The 18,418-nt window shown below is 45.3% G+C and overlaps 1 protein-coding gene across 1 annotated transcript in view; it reads right to left on the reverse strand.

Annotated features, from left to right (window-relative positions):
- The window catches only part of CALCOCO2 (calcium binding and coiled-coil domain 2), a 34,058-nt gene extending 17,090 nt beyond the window's left edge, over nucleotides 1–16,968 (reverse strand). The window contains 2 exon segments of the mRNA NM_001132866.1: nucleotides 5,790–5,979; nucleotides 16,925–16,968. Of these exon segments, the coding sequence (NP_001126338.1) occupies nucleotides 5,790–5,969 (180 nt within the window). The 5' untranslated portion in view covers nucleotides 5,970–5,979; nucleotides 16,925–16,968.
- Nucleotides 16,969–18,418: the final 1,450 nt, after the last annotated feature.

The raw sequence follows: 18,418 nt of genomic DNA on the forward strand, positions 1-18,418 counted from the left end.
TGACAGAGTGAGACTCCGTCTCCAAAAAAAGAAAAAAGAAAATATAATAGAATGAGTTCATTATGACAAGATTCTCACGTCAGGGCTCAAATCTTTTTTAATTTTTTATTTTATTTTTCACTTATGACAAATACATATGGGAAAATGTCTGACACAACCAAAAATTGGGGTGCACATACACAGCTCAAAATACAAGTCTTAGAAGCATTTGAAAACTAGCTCCTCACCACCCAGGAAAAAAGCTCCAAAAATCCTATCTACAAGTCAGAGATAGAGCTGAGACTGATTTAAGGGGAAAGTTCTGGGAATATGAACCCTGATCTTCTTACAATGGCGTTCTTTGGACTTCTAAATCAGAAATCACTTCTGACCTGCCCTCTCTATTGGTGTGTCCTCTATTGTGTCCAATTAAGCCTTGTCATATACCAACCTGGATATACTACTGCATTAAAACAAAAACTCCATTCTTTTTTATAATGTCTGTGTTGGGGGCAGAGGGAGAACAGGGTTCTTAGAATATGAGGCACCAGATAAGAGATTCCAGGTCTATATATTTTCCTTCATGCATGCTTAATGATGGCTTTTTGGTAATAAAGATATTAACAACAATCTGGTAGTCGTAAAGGCCTCTTCTAGGTATTGAATACAATAAATCATAAGACATAGGATGCCGCAAAACACGCCTCAGAGCAGAAAGCTGGCTAAGTGGAAAATATTCTCACAAATGTGAAGGGGGTAAAAGATTGCTCAAATCTTATCTAGAAAATAAAAGCACACCAGAGAATAGAAAGGAAGCTATTGTGTCTTCAAGGGGACAACACTCAGCAAATGAGAAGCAAAATTACATTTATTGCCATATTTTGACCCTGTCTGAGCTCAGTAAGAAGAGAACTAAAAATAAATCCCATTTTTATATATTAAGGAATCAAAGCAGGGTTGAAAAGGCTATACCAAAAACTCATCAGAACATCCTAGGGCATGTTTTAGAGTCTCATTAATACACACCCCATTGCTGTAAGCATCTCAGAGCCACTGCAGCCTACGGTGGTACAGGAAGCAGGAATTTTATGGAGTCCTCATTCACATCCTGGAGTTTCTTAATGCACTGTGACCAAAATATCATTGGGAAGGCCTAAGAATTATTGCTGCCTTGGAACAGGGGAACAACTTCTAGCCACCTGCAATTTCTGTCCTTGGCTCCTCCATTTGAGTAGTCCTTGTTCCAGTTTGTCTTGGAAACATTTAAATGCCCAAGTCAAGGAGAGTATGAAGCACAGGATTATACACTGAGGGAAGGAAAGCAGACTGCTTCCTGCTTTAGGCTCCATCATTGGTGGTGGCTTTCACTATAGAGAAGATGTAACATATTTGTATGTATTAAAAATATTTACTGACTGGTCACAGTGGTGCATGCCTGTAATCCCAGTTACTCAGTGGCTGAGGCGCGAGAATCACTGGAACCCAGGAGGCAGAGGTTGCAGTGAGCCCAGATTGCACCTCTGCACTCCAGCCTGGGTGACAGAGCAAGACTCTGTCTCAAAATAAAATAAATTTTAAAAAATAAATAAAAAATAAAAAGATTTACTGAGTACCTACCTGGTGCCAGATACTACCAGTGTCTGGGGTGATGAGGAGTTGAATAGTCTGATTAAGACTACACTGAAAGAACACTGGGGAGAGCGTTTGAGGTGAGCCGCGAAGGACGAAACTTTACAGTCAACTCTTCATTCTCTAATTTACTATCTGTTGCTCAAAGGAATTCAGCAGAGTAGAGGAGAAAAACCAGAGGTTTGGGAGCTAAACCTGCTTCACGGCTTATTCACTGTGAGGCCTTGGGAAAGTCACCATCTCTCAGGGATATTCATGTTACTTACTTATGCCCAAGAGATACTACTACCCACCTCAGGGGGCTACTGCACTGTGAGAATTTTTCTTTCTTTTCTTTTCTTTTTTTTTTTTTGAGATGGAGTCTTGCTCTGTTGCCCAGGCTGGAGTGCAATGGCATGATCTTGGCTCACTGCAACCTCCGCCTCCTGGGTTCAAGCGATTCTCCTGCCTCAGCCTCCCAAATAGCTGGGATTACAGGCATGTGCCACCATGCCTGGCTAATTTTGTATTTTTAGTAGAGACAGGGTTTCTCCATGTTGGTCTGGCTGGTCTTGAACTCCCTAGCTCAGGTGATCTACCCGCCTTGACCTCCTAAGTGCTGGGATTACAGGCATGAGCCACAGCACCTGGCCCACTGTGAGGATTTAATTAGGCAATACACACACACACACACACACACACACACAGTGAAGATTTAATTAGGCAATAGACACACACACACACACACACACACACCCACCCTCAACATAGGCCTAGCATAGTGTGTCCTCAGGGTAGGTATTGAAGTCAATAGCTTTATGGACAAGGGACATTAGAAGCCCTTCTTCAGATTAACGATTATTTCTTTATTGGGCTATGGTAATACCTCTGAAATGTATGAAGCATTCCAAATATAGATATATCTTAAAAAAAAATTTTTTTTTGAGATGGAGTCTCGCTCTGTTGCCCAGGCTGGAGTGCAGTGGCACAATCTTGGCTCACTGCAACCTCTGCCTCTTGGGTTCAAGCAATTCTCCTGCCTCAGCCTCCTGAGTAGCTGGGACTACAGGTGGGTGCCACCACGCCTGGCTGATTTTTGTATTTTTAGTAGAGATGGGATTTCACCATGTTGGCCAGGCTGGTCTTGAACTCCTGACCTCAAGTGATCCGTCTGCCTTGGCCTCCCTCCTGGGATTACAGGCGTGAGCCACCGCACCTGGACAAAATATTTTTAAACACTTGTTTTTAAAAAGCCCCAGACTGGCTGGGCGTGGTAGCTCACGCCTGTAATCCCAGCACTTTGGGAGGCTGAGGTGGGTGGATCACCTGAGGTCAGAAGTTCCAGACCAGCCTGGCCAACGTGATGAAACCCTGTCTCTACTAAAAATACAAAAATTAGCTGGGCATGGTGGTGGGTCCCTGTAATCCCAGCTACTCGGGAGGCTGAGACAGGAAATCGCTTGAACCGGGGAGGCGGGGTGCCTGTAATCTCAGCTACCTGGGAGGCTTAGGCAGGAGAATCGCTTGAACCAGGGAGGCAGAGGTTGCAGTGAGCCAAGATCGTGTCATTGCACTCCAGCCTGGGTGACAAGAGCAAAACTCCATCTTAAAAAAAAAAAAAAAGCCCAAGATTTTCATATGATATATGGTGAAGTCTTTACTGGTGGTTGCTGAGCGCTTGGGGGAATACAACCAGTCTAAGCAAAATAGAAATATAACGATGTTCCAAAAAGAAAGAAAAAAAAGATGTTATAAACTACATTTTAAAGTCTGGTAAGTAATTTTTGAATCATTCTCTTTTTCATGATCTGTACCTGCATTAACCAATGATAGCCACTAGCCACATGAAGCTATTTAAACTTTAATGAACATTAAGTAAAATTTAAAATCCAGTTACTCAGGCCGGGCACAGTGGCTCACACCTGTAATCCCAGCACTTTGGGAGGCCGAGGCAGGCGGATTACCTGCGGTTGGGAGTTCGAGACCAGCCTGACCAACATGGAGAAACCCTGTCTCTACTAAAAATACAAAATTAGCCAGGCGTGGTGGCACATGCCTGTAATCCCAGCTACTCGGGAGGCTGAGGCAGGAGAATTGCTTGAACCTGGGAGGCGGAGGTTGCGGTGAGCCGAGATTGCGCCATTCTGTTGCCTGGGCAACAGAATGAAACTCTGTCTCTAAATAAATAAATAAATTAAATTAAATTAAATCCAGTTACTTAGTCACACTAACCACATTTCAAGTGCTTAACACCCACATGTGGCTAGTAGCAGCTGTACTAGACAGTGAAGCTACAGCTCTATTGCAGAAAACTCTTACCAGGCAATGTGACCTATATGCTTTGCTACATATGAGGAAGAAAAACAACTACCATCTTCTTTCTAAGACAGAAAACACTGGTGGGTTGGCACACCTTTTAGTCTGATGATTCGATACCTTGCAGTCTCAACAGCTGTCATGACACTTGCCAGTGTCCTGCTGGTTGGCCACTATCCCTATCTCCAAACACCAGTCTTGTCACCTCCAGCTTCCGTTGCTCATCAATAAGCTTGATGTTCCAAACAATTATGGAAAAGGAATTCAATGAAGGATATAAATAAGCAACAGCTCCTTCACAGTGCAGTTGAGAATGGTGTCTGATTTCAGGATGAACAGCACTGGCAAATAGGCACATGACATACTGAGGTGTCAAACCAAAGGTCACTGACGTTGGGAGTTGGCAGTGTAAATTAATTAAATTTGACCTTTATTTCTTGTCTCTGGAAATAGGAAGATTTGTCATTATGGTGTATGTGAGATGTATGAGAGAGAAAGACACGGATGGGAGGGCAAAGGGGACACAGAGAGTAAGCTAATTAAAATTTAAAAATACCATTCTGTGAACTGACGGGGTGATTAGACACTGGAAGAGGTCACTAAGAGAGCTCATAAACTTTCAGTCCTTGGAAATCGTTATAAAGTAGTCAGATGCACTTATTCAGGAATAAACTTTTTGGATACAGGATGTCAATATCCTCAATATCCTTTCCAGATTTGAGGCATTTGTATCAAAACAAACTAAACATCATACCAAGTAAGGAAATAATGTTTAGTCTCAGAAATGACATATGAGGTCAACCATCTCAGTCAAGTCATACATAAATATTTCAAAATAGGATCATGTAAAAAGCATTTAATTTGGGAGGCTGAGGCGGGCAGATCACAAGGTCAGGAATTCAAGACCAGCCTGACCAACATGGTGAAACCTGTTTTCTTCTAAAAATACAAAAATTAGCAGTGTGTGGTGGCATTCGCCTATAATCCCAGCTACTCTGGAGGCTGAGGCAGGAGAATCACTTGAACCCGGGAGGTGCGGGTTGCAGTGAGCCGAGATTGCACCACTGTATTTCAGCCTGGGCAATGAGACTCCATCTCAAAGAAAAAAAAAAAAAAGAAAGAAATCAGTTAGGCATTGTTAGGCATTGTTCTGCACACCTGTAGTCCCAGCTACTGAAAAGGCTGAGGTGGGAGGATCACTGAGCCTGGGAGGAGGTTGAGGCTGCAGTGAACTACATTCCACTCTGAGAGACAGAGCAAGACCCTATCTCAACAACAACAAGCAAGCATTTATATTTGGTCTTTGACAGCATAATAAGGACAGGCGTGGTGGGTCATGCCTGTAATCCCAGCACTTTGGGAGGCTGAGGCAGGCAGATCACCTGAGATCAGGAGTTTGAGACCAGCCTGGCCAACATGGTGAAACCCCGTCTCTACTAAAAATACAAAAATTAGCTGGATGTGGTGGCAGGTGCCTGTAATCTCAGCTACTTGGGATGCTGAGGCAGGAGAACTGCTTGAACCCGGGAGGTGGAGGTTGCAGTGAGCCGAATCGTGCCATTGCACTCCAGCCTAGATGACACAGCAAGACTCTATTTCAAAAAAAAAAAAAAAGAAAAGAAAAAAACAAAAACAAAAAGAAAGCATAACAAAATTTGAGGATTATATGATTTGCCATCTTATTTTAGCTTGACACTGAAATGAATATTTGAGTCCCACAGCACACATTAGTGTGTGAAGAGAGAAGTGCTGTGGAGCTTGGCTAGAATTTAAAAATTGCCAACAAATATTATACAAAATGCTTATAATACACAGAGAGTCACACAGTTAGGTAACTAAGAATCACCTGTAGTTCCTGATCACTTGGTACTGAATTAACCACTTACTCTAAAGATGCCAATCCAATCCTTTCGACGAGGGATGAAATGCTGGGTGAAGGTATAATGACATGTGACGTCCCCTCCAGGGATGTAGAACTTCTCCACACTGCTAAAGATGACCTGAGAGAAATGACAGTGATCCAGCAAGACAGCTGATGTGGGGGGATCTTCGATGGTCTCTTCCATGGTAGGGGTCCTGTTATGAAATGTGGAACAGAGTAAGGCTCAGAAAGCATTGTCTGAAATGTTGGCGATTTCTGGGCTTTCATCCAGGGAACATTCTGTGCAAAGCAAGTCAGGAAAAGCAAAATCCTGACAAATACTGAGATTACACAACTTGCTTTCTGTTTCACTTTGAGCCATCTCAGTCACAACTTCCTATGCTACGAGAATTTTCTGACAATATCTTTAACTTCTTCACCACAGGCACCACAACCCTCACATGAACAGAGGCTTATAGCTACTTTAGTTCCCCTTTCTCTAAATGACTTAAATAAGCAAGGCAGCCTAGATAAAATAGCCTGAGCTGGGAACTGTTAAATTCTAGATTTTTCATCCCAACAAGCCCTGTGACTTTAGGAAAGTCCATCTCTCTGGATTTCATCTTCTATATTCAATCCCATTTATCCTATAATTATCAGGACCTTCCATGTATAAGATACTCTGCTAGGACCTGGGGATGGGAATGAGAAGAAAGGAATGAGAGAAAATTATTTGACATGCAGTAGTGACAAGCATGGGTTCTAAATTAGAATGGTGGCGTTCAAATTCCAGCTTCACCACCTATTAAATTTGTGGCATTGGGAAATTTATTTAATCTGCTGGGCTCCGTGCCTGTTTCCTTATCTGTAAATTGGGGCTAAAAATAATATCTACCCCATTTAGTTTTTTTGTGAGGCATAAGTGAAATAATGTAAGATGTCCAGCCCTTAAATCAGTGTCTGCCATTGTAGGCACTTCACACAAAGTTGATGCATGTTGAATGACAAAGTACTTAGCACAGAGTCTGCATAAAGGGTTTAAGAGACGTTAGTTATAGTTAGTTATATAGTTATTACTGTTGTAGTTGTGGGGTTTTTTTTCCTGGTACAACCTTAAAAGGGGTCCCAATCCAATAGAGAGGATAGAGGAGTATACAAATGACTGCCAAATGAATCGAATAAGAAGTGCAAAATGCTCTGGGGTTCAAAAGAGGGAGAGATGCAACTGGTTAGGAAAATAAAGAAAACTTCAAGGAATGAGAAGAATCTTAGATTAGCCCTCAAAGAGGATTAGGATTTTGACAAGTGAGTTTTTGAGTGAGGGCATTCTAGGTGAAGGAAACAGCATGAGTAACAACAAAGAAACAGAAAAATGCAACCCACATTTGGTAGACAGCAAACAAGTTTGGATCCCTAGCTATAAATGGGGATAATACCCTGTGTTTCACCTTTCTAGGTTATAGTACAGATAAAATGTGATCAAGAATAGGAAAGTTGTGGCTGGGTGCAGTGGCTCACACCTGTAATCCCAGCACTTTGGGAGGCAGAGGCAGGTGGATCTTTTGAGTCCAGCAGTTCATGACCAACCTGGGCAACATGGCAAAACCCCATCTCTACAAAAAACTACAAAAATTAGCTGGGCGTGGTGGTGCTCACCTGTAGTCCCAGCTACTCGGGAGGCTGAGATGGGAGGATTGCTTTTGCCTGGGAGGTCTAGGCTGCAGCAAGCCAAGATTGTGCCACTGCACTCCAGCCTGGGCAACAGAGCAAGACCCTGCCTCAAAACAATAACAATGACAACAACAACAATGAAACAGGAAACTAGGGTGGTGCATGCCTGTAGTCCTAGCTGTTCAGGAGGCTGAGGTGAGAGGATTGCCTGAGCCCAGGAGCTCAAGTCCAGCTTGGGCAATATAGTGAGACTGTCTCTATTAAAACAAACAAACAAAAAAAGCCAGGCGTGGTGGCTCACACCTGTAATCCCAGCACTTTGGGAGGCCGAGGCAGGTGGATCACCTGAGGTCAGTAGTTCGAGACCAGCTTGACCAAGACAGAGAAACCCCGTCTCTACTAAAAATACAAAATTAGCTGGGCGTGGTGGCACATGCCTGCAATCCCAGCTACTTGGGAGGCTGAGGCAGGAGAATTGCTTGAACCTGGGAGCAGAGAATTTCAGTGAGCCAAGATCGTGCCACTGTACTCCAGCCTGGGCAAGAAGAGTGAAACTCCGTCTAAAAAAAAAAAAAAAAAAAGCAAAGCAAAGCAAAGAAAAAAGGCCGGGCACAGTGGCTGACGCCTGTAATCCCAACACTTTGGGAGGCTGAGGTGGGTGGATCACCTGAGGTCAGGAGTTCGAGACCAATCTGGCCAACATGGTGAAACCCTGTCTCTACTAAAAATACGAAAATTACCCAGGCGTGATGGCAGGCGCGTGTAATCCCAGCTACTCGGGAGGCTGAGGCAGGAGAATCGCTTGAACCCAGGAGGCCGAGGTTTCAGTGAGCCAAGATCATGCCACTGCACTCCAGCCTGGGGGACAGAGCGAGACTCTGTCAAAAAAAAAAAAAAAAAAGAGAAACCATTTTGGAGGCAAAAAGAGTACATAAAAGAAACAAAGTGGGCCGAGCGCGGTGGCTCACGCCTGTAATCCCAGCACTTTGGGAGGCTGAGGTGGGTGGATCACCTGAGGTCAGGAGTTCAAGACCAGTCTGGCCAACATGGTGAAACCCTGTCTCTACTAAAAATATGAAAATTACCCAGGCGTGATGGCAGGCGCCTGTAATTCCAGCTACTCGGGAGGCTGAGGCAGGAGAATCACTTGAACCCAGAAGGCCGAGGTTGCAGTGAGCTAAGATCATGCCACTGCACTCAAGCCTGGGGGACAGAGCAAGACTGTCAAAAAAAAAAAAAAAAAAAAAAAAGAGAAACCATTTTGGAGGCAAAAAGAGTCATAAAAGAAACAAAGTGGGCCGGGCACGGTGGCTCATGCCTGTAATCCCAGCACTTTGGGAGGCAGAGGCGGGTGGATCATGAGGTCAGGAGATCGAGACCATCCTGGCTAACATGGTGAAACCCCATCTCTACTAAAAACACAAAAAATTAGCCAGGCATGGTGGCGGGTGCCTGTAGTCCCAGCTACTCAGGAGGCTGAGGCAGGAGAATAGCAGGAACCCGGGAGGCCGAGCTTGCAGTGAGCCAAGATTGCCAGATTGCACCACTGCACTCCAGCCTGGGCCACAGAGTGAGACTCCGTCTCAAAAAAAAAAAAGAAACAAAGTGTTTTTAATTGTTGACACCTAATACTTCCTGCCCCTTAAACAAATCACATGCACTGTTTTCTAAATGACTAGCTGGTCTAACATTTAGTGAGTCCATAATTCTCAATTTAGGGTTTGACTAGGACATGAAAAAAATATTTCAGTTGTACACAGAAGATGAAGAAAGAGCTATACACATGCATATACTATATAACATCTTACAAATTCAGCTATTGGTATATGCTGGAAGATTGTGTACAGGCACACATGTAAAATTTTTTTTTTTTTTTTTTTTTTTTTTAAGACGGAATCTCGCTCTGTCCCCCAGGCTGGAGTGCAGTGGCGCGATCTCGGCTCACTGCAACCTCTGCCTCCCAGGTTCACGCCATTCTCCTGCCTCAGCCTCCCGAGTAGCTGGGACTACAGGCGCCTGCCACGATGCCCGGCCAGTTTTTTGAATTTTTAGGAGAACCCAGGGTTTCACCGTGTTAGACAGGATGGTCTCAATCTCCTAACCTCGTGATGAGCCCACCTCGGCCTCCCAAAGTGCTGGGATTACAGATGTTAAGGGAGGAGACCACCCCTCATATTGTCTTATGCCCAATTTCTGTCTCCAAAGAAAAAAAAAGTAAAAACTAAAAGGCAGAAATGAAATCCACAAGCAGACAGCCCGGCACCACACCCTGGGCCTGGTAGTTAAAGATCGACCCCTGACCTAATCGGTTACGTTATCTATAGATTACAGACATTGTATAGAAAAGCACTGTGAAAATCCCTATCCTGTTTTGTTCTAATTACCGGTGCATGCAGCCCCCAGTCATGTACCCCCTGCTTGCTCAATTGATCACGACCCTCTCATGCGCACCCCCTTAGAATTGTGAGCCCTTAAAAGGGACAGGAATTGCTCACTCAGGGAGCTCGGCTCTTGAGACAGGAGTCTTGCCGATGCCCCCAGCCGAATAAACCCCTTCCTTCGTTAACTCAGTGTCTGAGGAGTTTTGTCTGTGGCTTGTCCTGCTACAATGTGAGCCACTGTGCCCGGCTGGCACACATATAATTTTTAAAAATAAATAAGTACAATAACCAAAAAACAAGACCCCCCCCAAACAACCATAATACTTCTTCTAGCCCCATCCTATCTATTTAGTGGTTTTACTTTGAAGTCTAAGCAACCAGGCCTGCTCTTCCAACTCCCCAGAAGTCAGTTTTTTCATAAAGAAGGCAACGGGACTTTGGAGCACTAAACTGTCTATTCTTGAAATTGAGTTAAGGAACTAAAAAATGTATTGACTTTCTGGTTTGTGACACAGTTTAGCCACATCCTCAACCTCAAACCTCGAAAGTTTTTCTTTCTATTTTTTTTTTTAGACAGAGTTTCGCTCTGTTCCCCAGGCTGGAGTGCAGTGGCGGTATCTCAGCTCACTGCAACCTCCGCCTCTGGGGTTCAAGCGATTCTCCTGCTTCAGCCTCCTGAGTAGCTGGGACTACAGGTGCACGCCACCATGCCCAGCTAATTTTTTGGGTTTCACCATGTTGGCCAGGCTGGTCTTGAACTCCTGACCTCAGGTGATCCACCCACCTCAGCCTCCCAAAGTGCTGGGATTACAGGCGTGAGCCACCACGCCCGGCTCAAAAGAGTTTTTCAAAGGTGGGGGAGAGTTCACGTTCCAATCTAGGTCAAGATTTTTCCCTACAATAAACTGTTACCTGTGTACAATGAGGGTTTCTCTTGGATGCTATGAGAGAGTGGGCAGGGAGGTTTCTCAGCTTGCAGACCCTTTATTTCCAAGTGGTCTACCGTCATATGGAGGCCAACATATCCCTTCTGTCCTAAGCCTGGCGCACCAATTCATCTGTGCATGTAAAATTACTTAACTTGTCCTTTGCGGATCATGAAGAACACTCAGATAAGAGTGTTCTTCTGAGTGCTGAGCATGGTAGCTCATGCCTGTAATCCCAGCACTGGGAGGCCAAAGCGGCAGGTCACCTGAGGTCAGGAGTTCAAGACCAGGCTGGCTAACACAGTGAAACCCCATTTCTACTAAAAATACAAAAAATCAGCTGGGCATGGTGGCACGCATCTGTAATCCCAGCTACTCGGAAGGCTGAGGCAGAATAGCTTGAACCTGGGAGGCAGAGGTTGCAGTGAGCCGAGATTGCACCATTGCACTCCAGCTTCGGCAACAAGAGCAAAACTCTATCTCCAAAAAAAAAAAAAAAAAAAGAGTGACTTCAGGGACTGCCCTTCATATGCTGGCCTCCATATGACGGTAGACCACTTGGAAATAAAAGGTCTGCAAGCTGAGAAACCTCCCTGCCCACTGTCCCATAGCATCCAAGAGAAACCCTCATTGTACACAGGTACCAAGTACCTTACTCCCATTTCTTTTCCTTCACAACACTATCACCATTGTATACATAACACAATGCCTAAGGTGTAGTAATCACTGATTAAGTATTTGTTGGATAAATGAACTAACAAGATATGCACATTATTCATCAAAATGTAAAAAAGGAAGGGGCTTTGTAGGTAAACAATGGTAAGGGTGACTCTGGGGCTAAGAGTGTGCATGTTTTATTTTTTTAAGCCCTCTTAATTTGTTGGTTACCCTTGGAGAAACTGCTGTTTCTCAGCTTTCTCTTTTCTAAAACAGGGTGGGGAGATGATAATCTCCAAGTGCTAAGTTACTTCTTGGTATGGCTGGTTCAGCTGGCATGGCTGGTTCAAGTGGCATGGTGCCAAAAAACCAAAAGGAACAGATTTGATTTCCTTAAGAACCCACCAAATTCACACTCCATTACCTACCTTACACATACTCAAACTCCGGCAAGCTGTTGTGAAAATGGATGCTACTCTGAAAGGCAAGACCAGCTTAGGGCATGGGGTAGCTTGGTATAGTTTCTCTCTCATTACTAGAAAAACAACCAATCTGGCCGTGCACCGTGGCTCACACCTGTAATCCCAGGACTTTGGGAGGCCGAGGTGGGTGGATCACTTGAGGTAAGGAGTTTGAGGCCAGCCTGGCCAACATGGTGAAACCCCGTCTCTACTAAAAATACAAAAAATTAGCCGGGCGTGGTGGTGGGCGCCTGTAATCCAAGCTACTCAGGAGGCTGAGGCAAGAGAATCACTTGAACCCAGGAGGCGGAGGTTGAGGTTGCAGGGAGCCGAGATTACGCCATTGCACTCCAGCCTGGGCAACAAGAGCAAAAAACTCTGTCTCAAAAAAAAAAAGAAAAGAAAAACAACCAATCTAAGTTAGTTCATAAGCAGAACGCTTAAGAAAGGACAGCACATATATAGACAACACGAAAGAGCTCATGTTCTGAGGCTTGAGTGTACAGTCAGAGGAAATTCTAGCTCTTTTCATTCACCTGAAAACCTAATAATCTGTCTGGAAAAGTGAACAGCTTTGGTTCCTTGCTTACAAAAAATGCAAATGACCCCATGGAGTTTCCCACTTCAGAAATCTCATCACCTTCCCAGAAGGGACTCAGAGGGCATCCAATGGCACGTGGGGTATTGAGAACTCAGTCATTCTTGAAATAAGGTTAAAATTCTCCTCTGCCAAGGCTGGGGAAAGGTTAGAGGAGGCAAGTAGATGAGAACAGCAGTGGCTTCTCTTCTCTCCTTTTTACCAAGCTGTGGACACAAAGGGCCATGAGTAAACTAGAACATAACCATGCCAACCCGAACTTGGTCAGTGAGGAAGTATTCCAGCTTTTCCTGAAGGGAGGGGATCTACTGAGTTTTAAGGTCAGTAATCTTTAGTCTTCCCTTCCTCCCAGTGATAAAATTCCTGGGAGAAATGGGCTCCAACAATGGCTTGGGAAATTACCTTTCTGACAAAGTAGTCTAGAAATGAGTATCTGTGGACAGAGGAGGGAAGATATGTAAAGAGAATTTTTTTTTTTTGGAGGGGGGCCAGGGTCTCACTCTGTTACCCAGGCTGGAGTACAGTGGCACAGCCATGGCTCACTGCAGCCTCAACCTCCCAGGCTCAAGTGATCCTCCACCTCAACCTCCCAAGTAGCTGGAACTATAGGTATGCGCCACCATACCCAGCTAATTTTTGTATTTTTGTAGAGATGGGGTCTCCCTATGTTGCCCAGGCTGGTCTTGAATTCCTGGAATCAAGCAATCCTCCCGCATTGGCCTCCCAAAGTGCTGGGATTACAGGGGTGAGTCACTACACCTGGCCCATGAAAATTAAAATGACTTAAGCATCAACTTTCCCTCCTTTAACCACCTTTCCCACTATAGAACCTGTCTACCATCCATTTCTAATCTGGCAGCAATTCATAGAGGTAAAGAAAAGAGAAGAAATATAAGAAGAGCAAAAGTTAAATTTAGAAGTTCAGAGAACTACTGAGTTATGAAAAATTAGTGGGATGAGCTAGGTCCCCTAGAAATTATAAAGTGGTATTCTACCTAATTCCTTATTCCAACCCTCAAATCAAAGATTGGCCACATAAGGAGTGAACAGAGAAAACAAATAGGGATTTTCAAAAACAAAACTATCAAGCATGGGTAAAATAATGCACAAATTCCACAAACTGTCAGAGGCAACTTTATTTGGCCTCTGACATAGTTGTTACCTTTTTTCAGCTCAATTTCCAAAAGGATTAGGGCCCTCAGAGGAGCAGGCAATAATGGGAAAGTATTTTTAAATAAGTCCCCTGAACTGTCTCCTAGCTTCCAAGAAAACCTGACACATTTTCATCTAATGAGCTTTTCAAGCCTAATATACTACTCCCAGGGCTGTTCCATGAGGACATAGATACATAGATCCTCTTATGTCTTCCTGAAGAAAAGGAACAGCAGCCTGTTCTACTTCTGCTCTTGCTTTTTTTTTTTTTTTTTTTTTTTTTTTGACACAGGGTCTTGCTTTGTCATCCAGGCTGGAGTGCAATGGCATGAATGCGGCTCACTGCAGCCTTGACATCCCTGGCTCAAGCGATCCTCTCACCTCAGTTGGAATAGCTGGGACCCTAGGCACATGCCTGGCTAATTTTTGTATTTTTGTAGAGACAGGGTTTCGCCATGTTGCCCAGGCTGGTCTTGAACTCCTGGACTCAGGCGATCCATCTGCCTCGGCCTCCCAAAGTGCTGGGATTACATGCATGAGCCACCGTGCCCAGCCTACTTCTGCTCTTTCTAACCGCATCTGCAAACTACACTGATAGGCTTTTTAGCAGAAAATTTTTTAAATGGCCAACATGTTTACATTAGCCTTTTATACCAGTGGGCATATATTTCAAGAGAAATGAAGACTACAGATTAGTTCACAGAAGGAAATCAAATGCTTCTACAGGCAAGAAAGACATGCAAATCAATTCTTCATTTGAGAACAGTAAAAACAAAGATAAGAGTCAAACCCAATTTAATTGGATTCTTTTATCTTTCTGCTTACTTTTTTTTTTTTTTTTGACACAGACTCTCTCTCTGTTGCCCAGGCTGCAGTGCAGTGGTGTGATTTCGGCTCACCACAACCTCTGCCTCCTGGGTTCAAGTGATTTCCTGCCTCAGCCTCCTGGGACTAAATGCACGTGCCACCACCATGTCCGGTTAATTTTTGTATTTTTAGTAGAGACGGGGTTTCACTATGTTGGCCAGGTTGGTCTCTAACTCCTGACCTCGTGATGCACCCACCTCAGCCTCCCAAAGTACTGGGATTACAGGCGTGAGCCACTGTGCCCGGCCTTCTGCTTACTTTTCTTTCTAAATGATTAGCAATTAGCAAAAATGGATGAATTGACTTGAATCCTATTTCTCCCTGGCCATGGCAGAAATGCTTACACATAACCAGCCTTAAAGAATACTGGCAGTGGATACTATGGGTGTGTGTAGATGGCCCTGAAACAGGTAGCAAAAGCAAAGACACAATCACTGGTCTTCAAATTATTGAGCCATTTGCTCTAGCCCAAAATTTCCAAGTTAATTCTAGACCCTTACCTAAAACATGAAAATGTTTCAGAGTGTCTTACAAAAATTTTACACCCCAGGAGGCCTTTATTACTACTCATTAACAATTGTTTGAATTTGCTGTTCAGCTTGTTCTAAACAGGCCCTCATCTCACATCCACACCACCACAGTGCCGGCACCAGTTCTAGGGGAAGATGGAAAAAATAGTTCTGGGACATCAGGTTCAGGCAACTGGAAACTCTGAAAGGCTCAAAGCTGTGTACTAATCTCCATTTTACTGAGACCATCCACTTTTCCCTTGACAGGGGTGATTCTAACATGCCATGTCCCTGTGACATGGGCAGTGACAGTCTTTGAAGTGTGGTAGAAAGGGGACTAGGCTAACAGCCAAGGGAGCTGGATTCTTATCTTAGTTCTGCCACTCTGAGAGCTTGGCCACGTCACACTACCCTTTTCTGGCCTGTTTCCTCATCAGTAAAATGCATGGCTAAGGCTAGAAAATCTTCAAGGACCTTGCCTGATATAATGATGATCCTAAGTGAAGGAAAAAAGAAGTGAAAGAGTTCATTTAACTCTCTTTTCATCTAAAAAAAATTAAGGATACATGACATTCTATCAATACATACTGCCAAATTAAATTTTTGTTTGTTTGTTTTTTGTTTTTTGAGACGGAGTCTCACTCTGTTGCCCAGGCTGGAGTGCAGTGGCCATCTCGGCTCACCGCACCCTCTGCCGTCCGGGTCCAAGCGATTCTCCTGCCTCAGCCTCCCAAGTAGCTGGGATTACAGGCGTCCACCACCACGCCCCACTAATTTTTGTATTTTTAATAAAGACAGGGTTTTGCTATATTTGCCAAGCTGGTCTTGAACTCCTGACTTCAGGTGATCCGCCCGCCTGGGCCTCCCAAAGTGCTGAGATTACAGGCGTGAGCCACCGCGCCTAGTCAGCCAAATTAAATTTTTAAAGAGCCACAGATGTACTATCTGACTCGAAAGACAATATGACCTGTTAGTGCCAGGTAACTCAGGATTATTGACTACCTTTTTCAAGGCCCTTTCCATTCCACAGCTGTCATGTCTGCCAAAGGATAGAGTTTCCAGGTCCCTTGAAAATACCTGGGAAACTGAGCCATCTGGATATTCCTTAATCATGTATTCTCCACAAGCTACAAAGACCTACCACATAAAATCCTTTACTTGCAATGGTGTTTCCAATAATAGAATAAGTTATATTATCCATATTTTACTCAGCTCCAACCATGGCCACTTGTTGGCTTCCATGTGAAGCAAGAATCCAAGTGATAGAAAAGAGCTAACACGTCCAGTGGGGTTGAAATAATACACGAGTGGGAACATTAGCTCCCAAACTAAGCTGGGTCAGTGGTGGAGGGGCAATGGATTAACTGTAAAGAGGCAGGTCACGACACCTCTCCTCCTGCCTAGAACGTCTTCTCCGACAGCTGCAGCATGCAAAAGGCAAGGCGCTTCAGGGATCAAACCTACTCGTAAAGAGGGCCACTGAGGCCCAAAGAGAAAGTAACTTGCTCAGGGTGACGCAGCAAGGCTCCACCTCCGCCTCGAAGCCAACGGCGATGACATCCAGGCGAGGGATTACGGAACCACCACAGCCTGGGCCCGCGGGAGGGAAAGGGACGCCACGACCCGTGGGGCGGCAGCCGCTGCCTCAAGACCCTCGCCGCCGCCAGGGGTGTCACTTCTGCCCAAGGAGCCTCCCACCCTGCCACACAGCACTGCAGCGCTGCCCTCCGCAGGACAAAACTGCCCCGCAACCCTCCCGGGCCGCGGGAGGGGCTCCAGGGCCTTCAGAACACCACTCCCATTATCACCTCAGAGGGTGAACTACGGTGAGAACCGAAACCTGCCACACCTCTACCCCCGTGGCCCCTTCTCAGGACTGCAAGTCTGAATGTGGGCATCCCGAAGGCCTAACTGCCCCTTTCCACTTGAGGCACTCACCAGGGACAGCAACCAGCAGCGGCGCGACAGCAACAGGGCAGAGTGGGGCGGGGGCGGGGCTAAGCACCCAAGGGAGAGCCCGTCCCACCTGGCCCCGCCCACACGTTACAACGGTCAGCAAGCCCCACCCCCGCGCGGCGCTTGCTGGGACTTGTAGTGCCAGGTGACGGGGCCCCAGGAGTGGTCCTCTGCCCTTGATGGCTCTCCTAAGTCCTGAGCAGCGATCTCACCGAAAGAAACCTACTTCATCCCCTGGAAGAAGCTGTTTACTTTTCTTTTTTTTCTTTTATACTTTTATTTCTTTTTTCTTTTTCTGTCGTCCAGGCTAGAGTGCAGTGGTGCGAACACGGCTCACTGTAGCCCCGACCTCCCGGGCTCAGGTGATCCTCCCACTTCAGCCTCCTGAGTAGCTGGGACAACCATGGTGCCCATACGGCGCCCGCCACCACGCCAGGCTAATTTTTGTATTTTTAGTAGAGATGGGGTTTTGACATGTTGCCTAGGCTGGTCTTGAACTCCTGGGCTCAAGAGGTCCGACTGCCTCCGCCTCCCAAAGTGTTGGGATTACAGACCTGAGTCATCGCGCCCGGGCTACACCTTTATGTCTTTCTTCCCTGAACGAGAAAGCTTTATACATTTGAAGGGCCATTAAGAGGTCATCTTTATTTTTCTCCTGGGTCCACTTAACACTACTTCACGAAGAGTCTTTATTTTTTTTGAGACAGGGTCTCACTCTGTTGCCCAGGCTGGTGTGCAGCGGGGCGATCTCGGCTCAGTGCAACCTCTGCCTCCTGAGTTCAAGCTATTCTCGTGCCTCAGCCTCCCCAGTAGCTGGGATTACAGGCGCCCACCACCATGCCTGGCTCATTTTTTTGTATTTTTAGTAGAGGCGGGGTTTCACCATGTTGGCCAGGCTGGCCTTGAACTCCGTCTCAAAAAGAAAAAAGAAAATAAACTCATGGCCAGGCACAGTAGCTCACACCTGTAATCCCAACATGTTGGGTGGCTGAGGTGGGAGATCTCTTGAGCCCAGAAGTTTCAGATCATCCTGGACAAGATAGGGAGACCCTGTCTCCACAAAAAATAAAAAAAATTAGCCGGGCATGGCGGTGGGCCCCTGTAGTCCCAGCTACTCAGGAGGCTGAGGTGGTAGGATTACTTGAGCCTGGGAGGTGGAGGCTGCTGTAAGCCATGATCACACCACTGCACTCCAGTCTGGGAGACAGAGCGAGACCCTGTCTCAAAAAAAAAAAAAAAGAAGAAGAAACTCAGTAAGAAAAGAATTCTGCTAAGTCAATTTAAAGAAAATCCCCCATCCTTAATATCTAATCACCCTGGCCTGCCTTCAACAAGAGTCCTGTTAAGTTGGTTTAACAAGAATCTCCTTTTAGTAATTTTCCATGCAGTGACCCCTCACTCTTCTTGTTGGCTATAAATCCCACTTGTCGTTATTGTATTCAGACTGCAGCATAATCTCCCCTTTGGTCCTGAATA

This window comes from Pongo abelii, chromosome 19 (assembly GCF_028885655.2).
Source record: "Pongo abelii isolate AG06213 chromosome 19, NHGRI_mPonAbe1-v2.0_pri, whole genome shotgun sequence".
Classification (NCBI taxonomy): Eukaryota; Metazoa; Chordata; class Mammalia; order Primates; family Hominidae; genus Pongo; species Pongo abelii.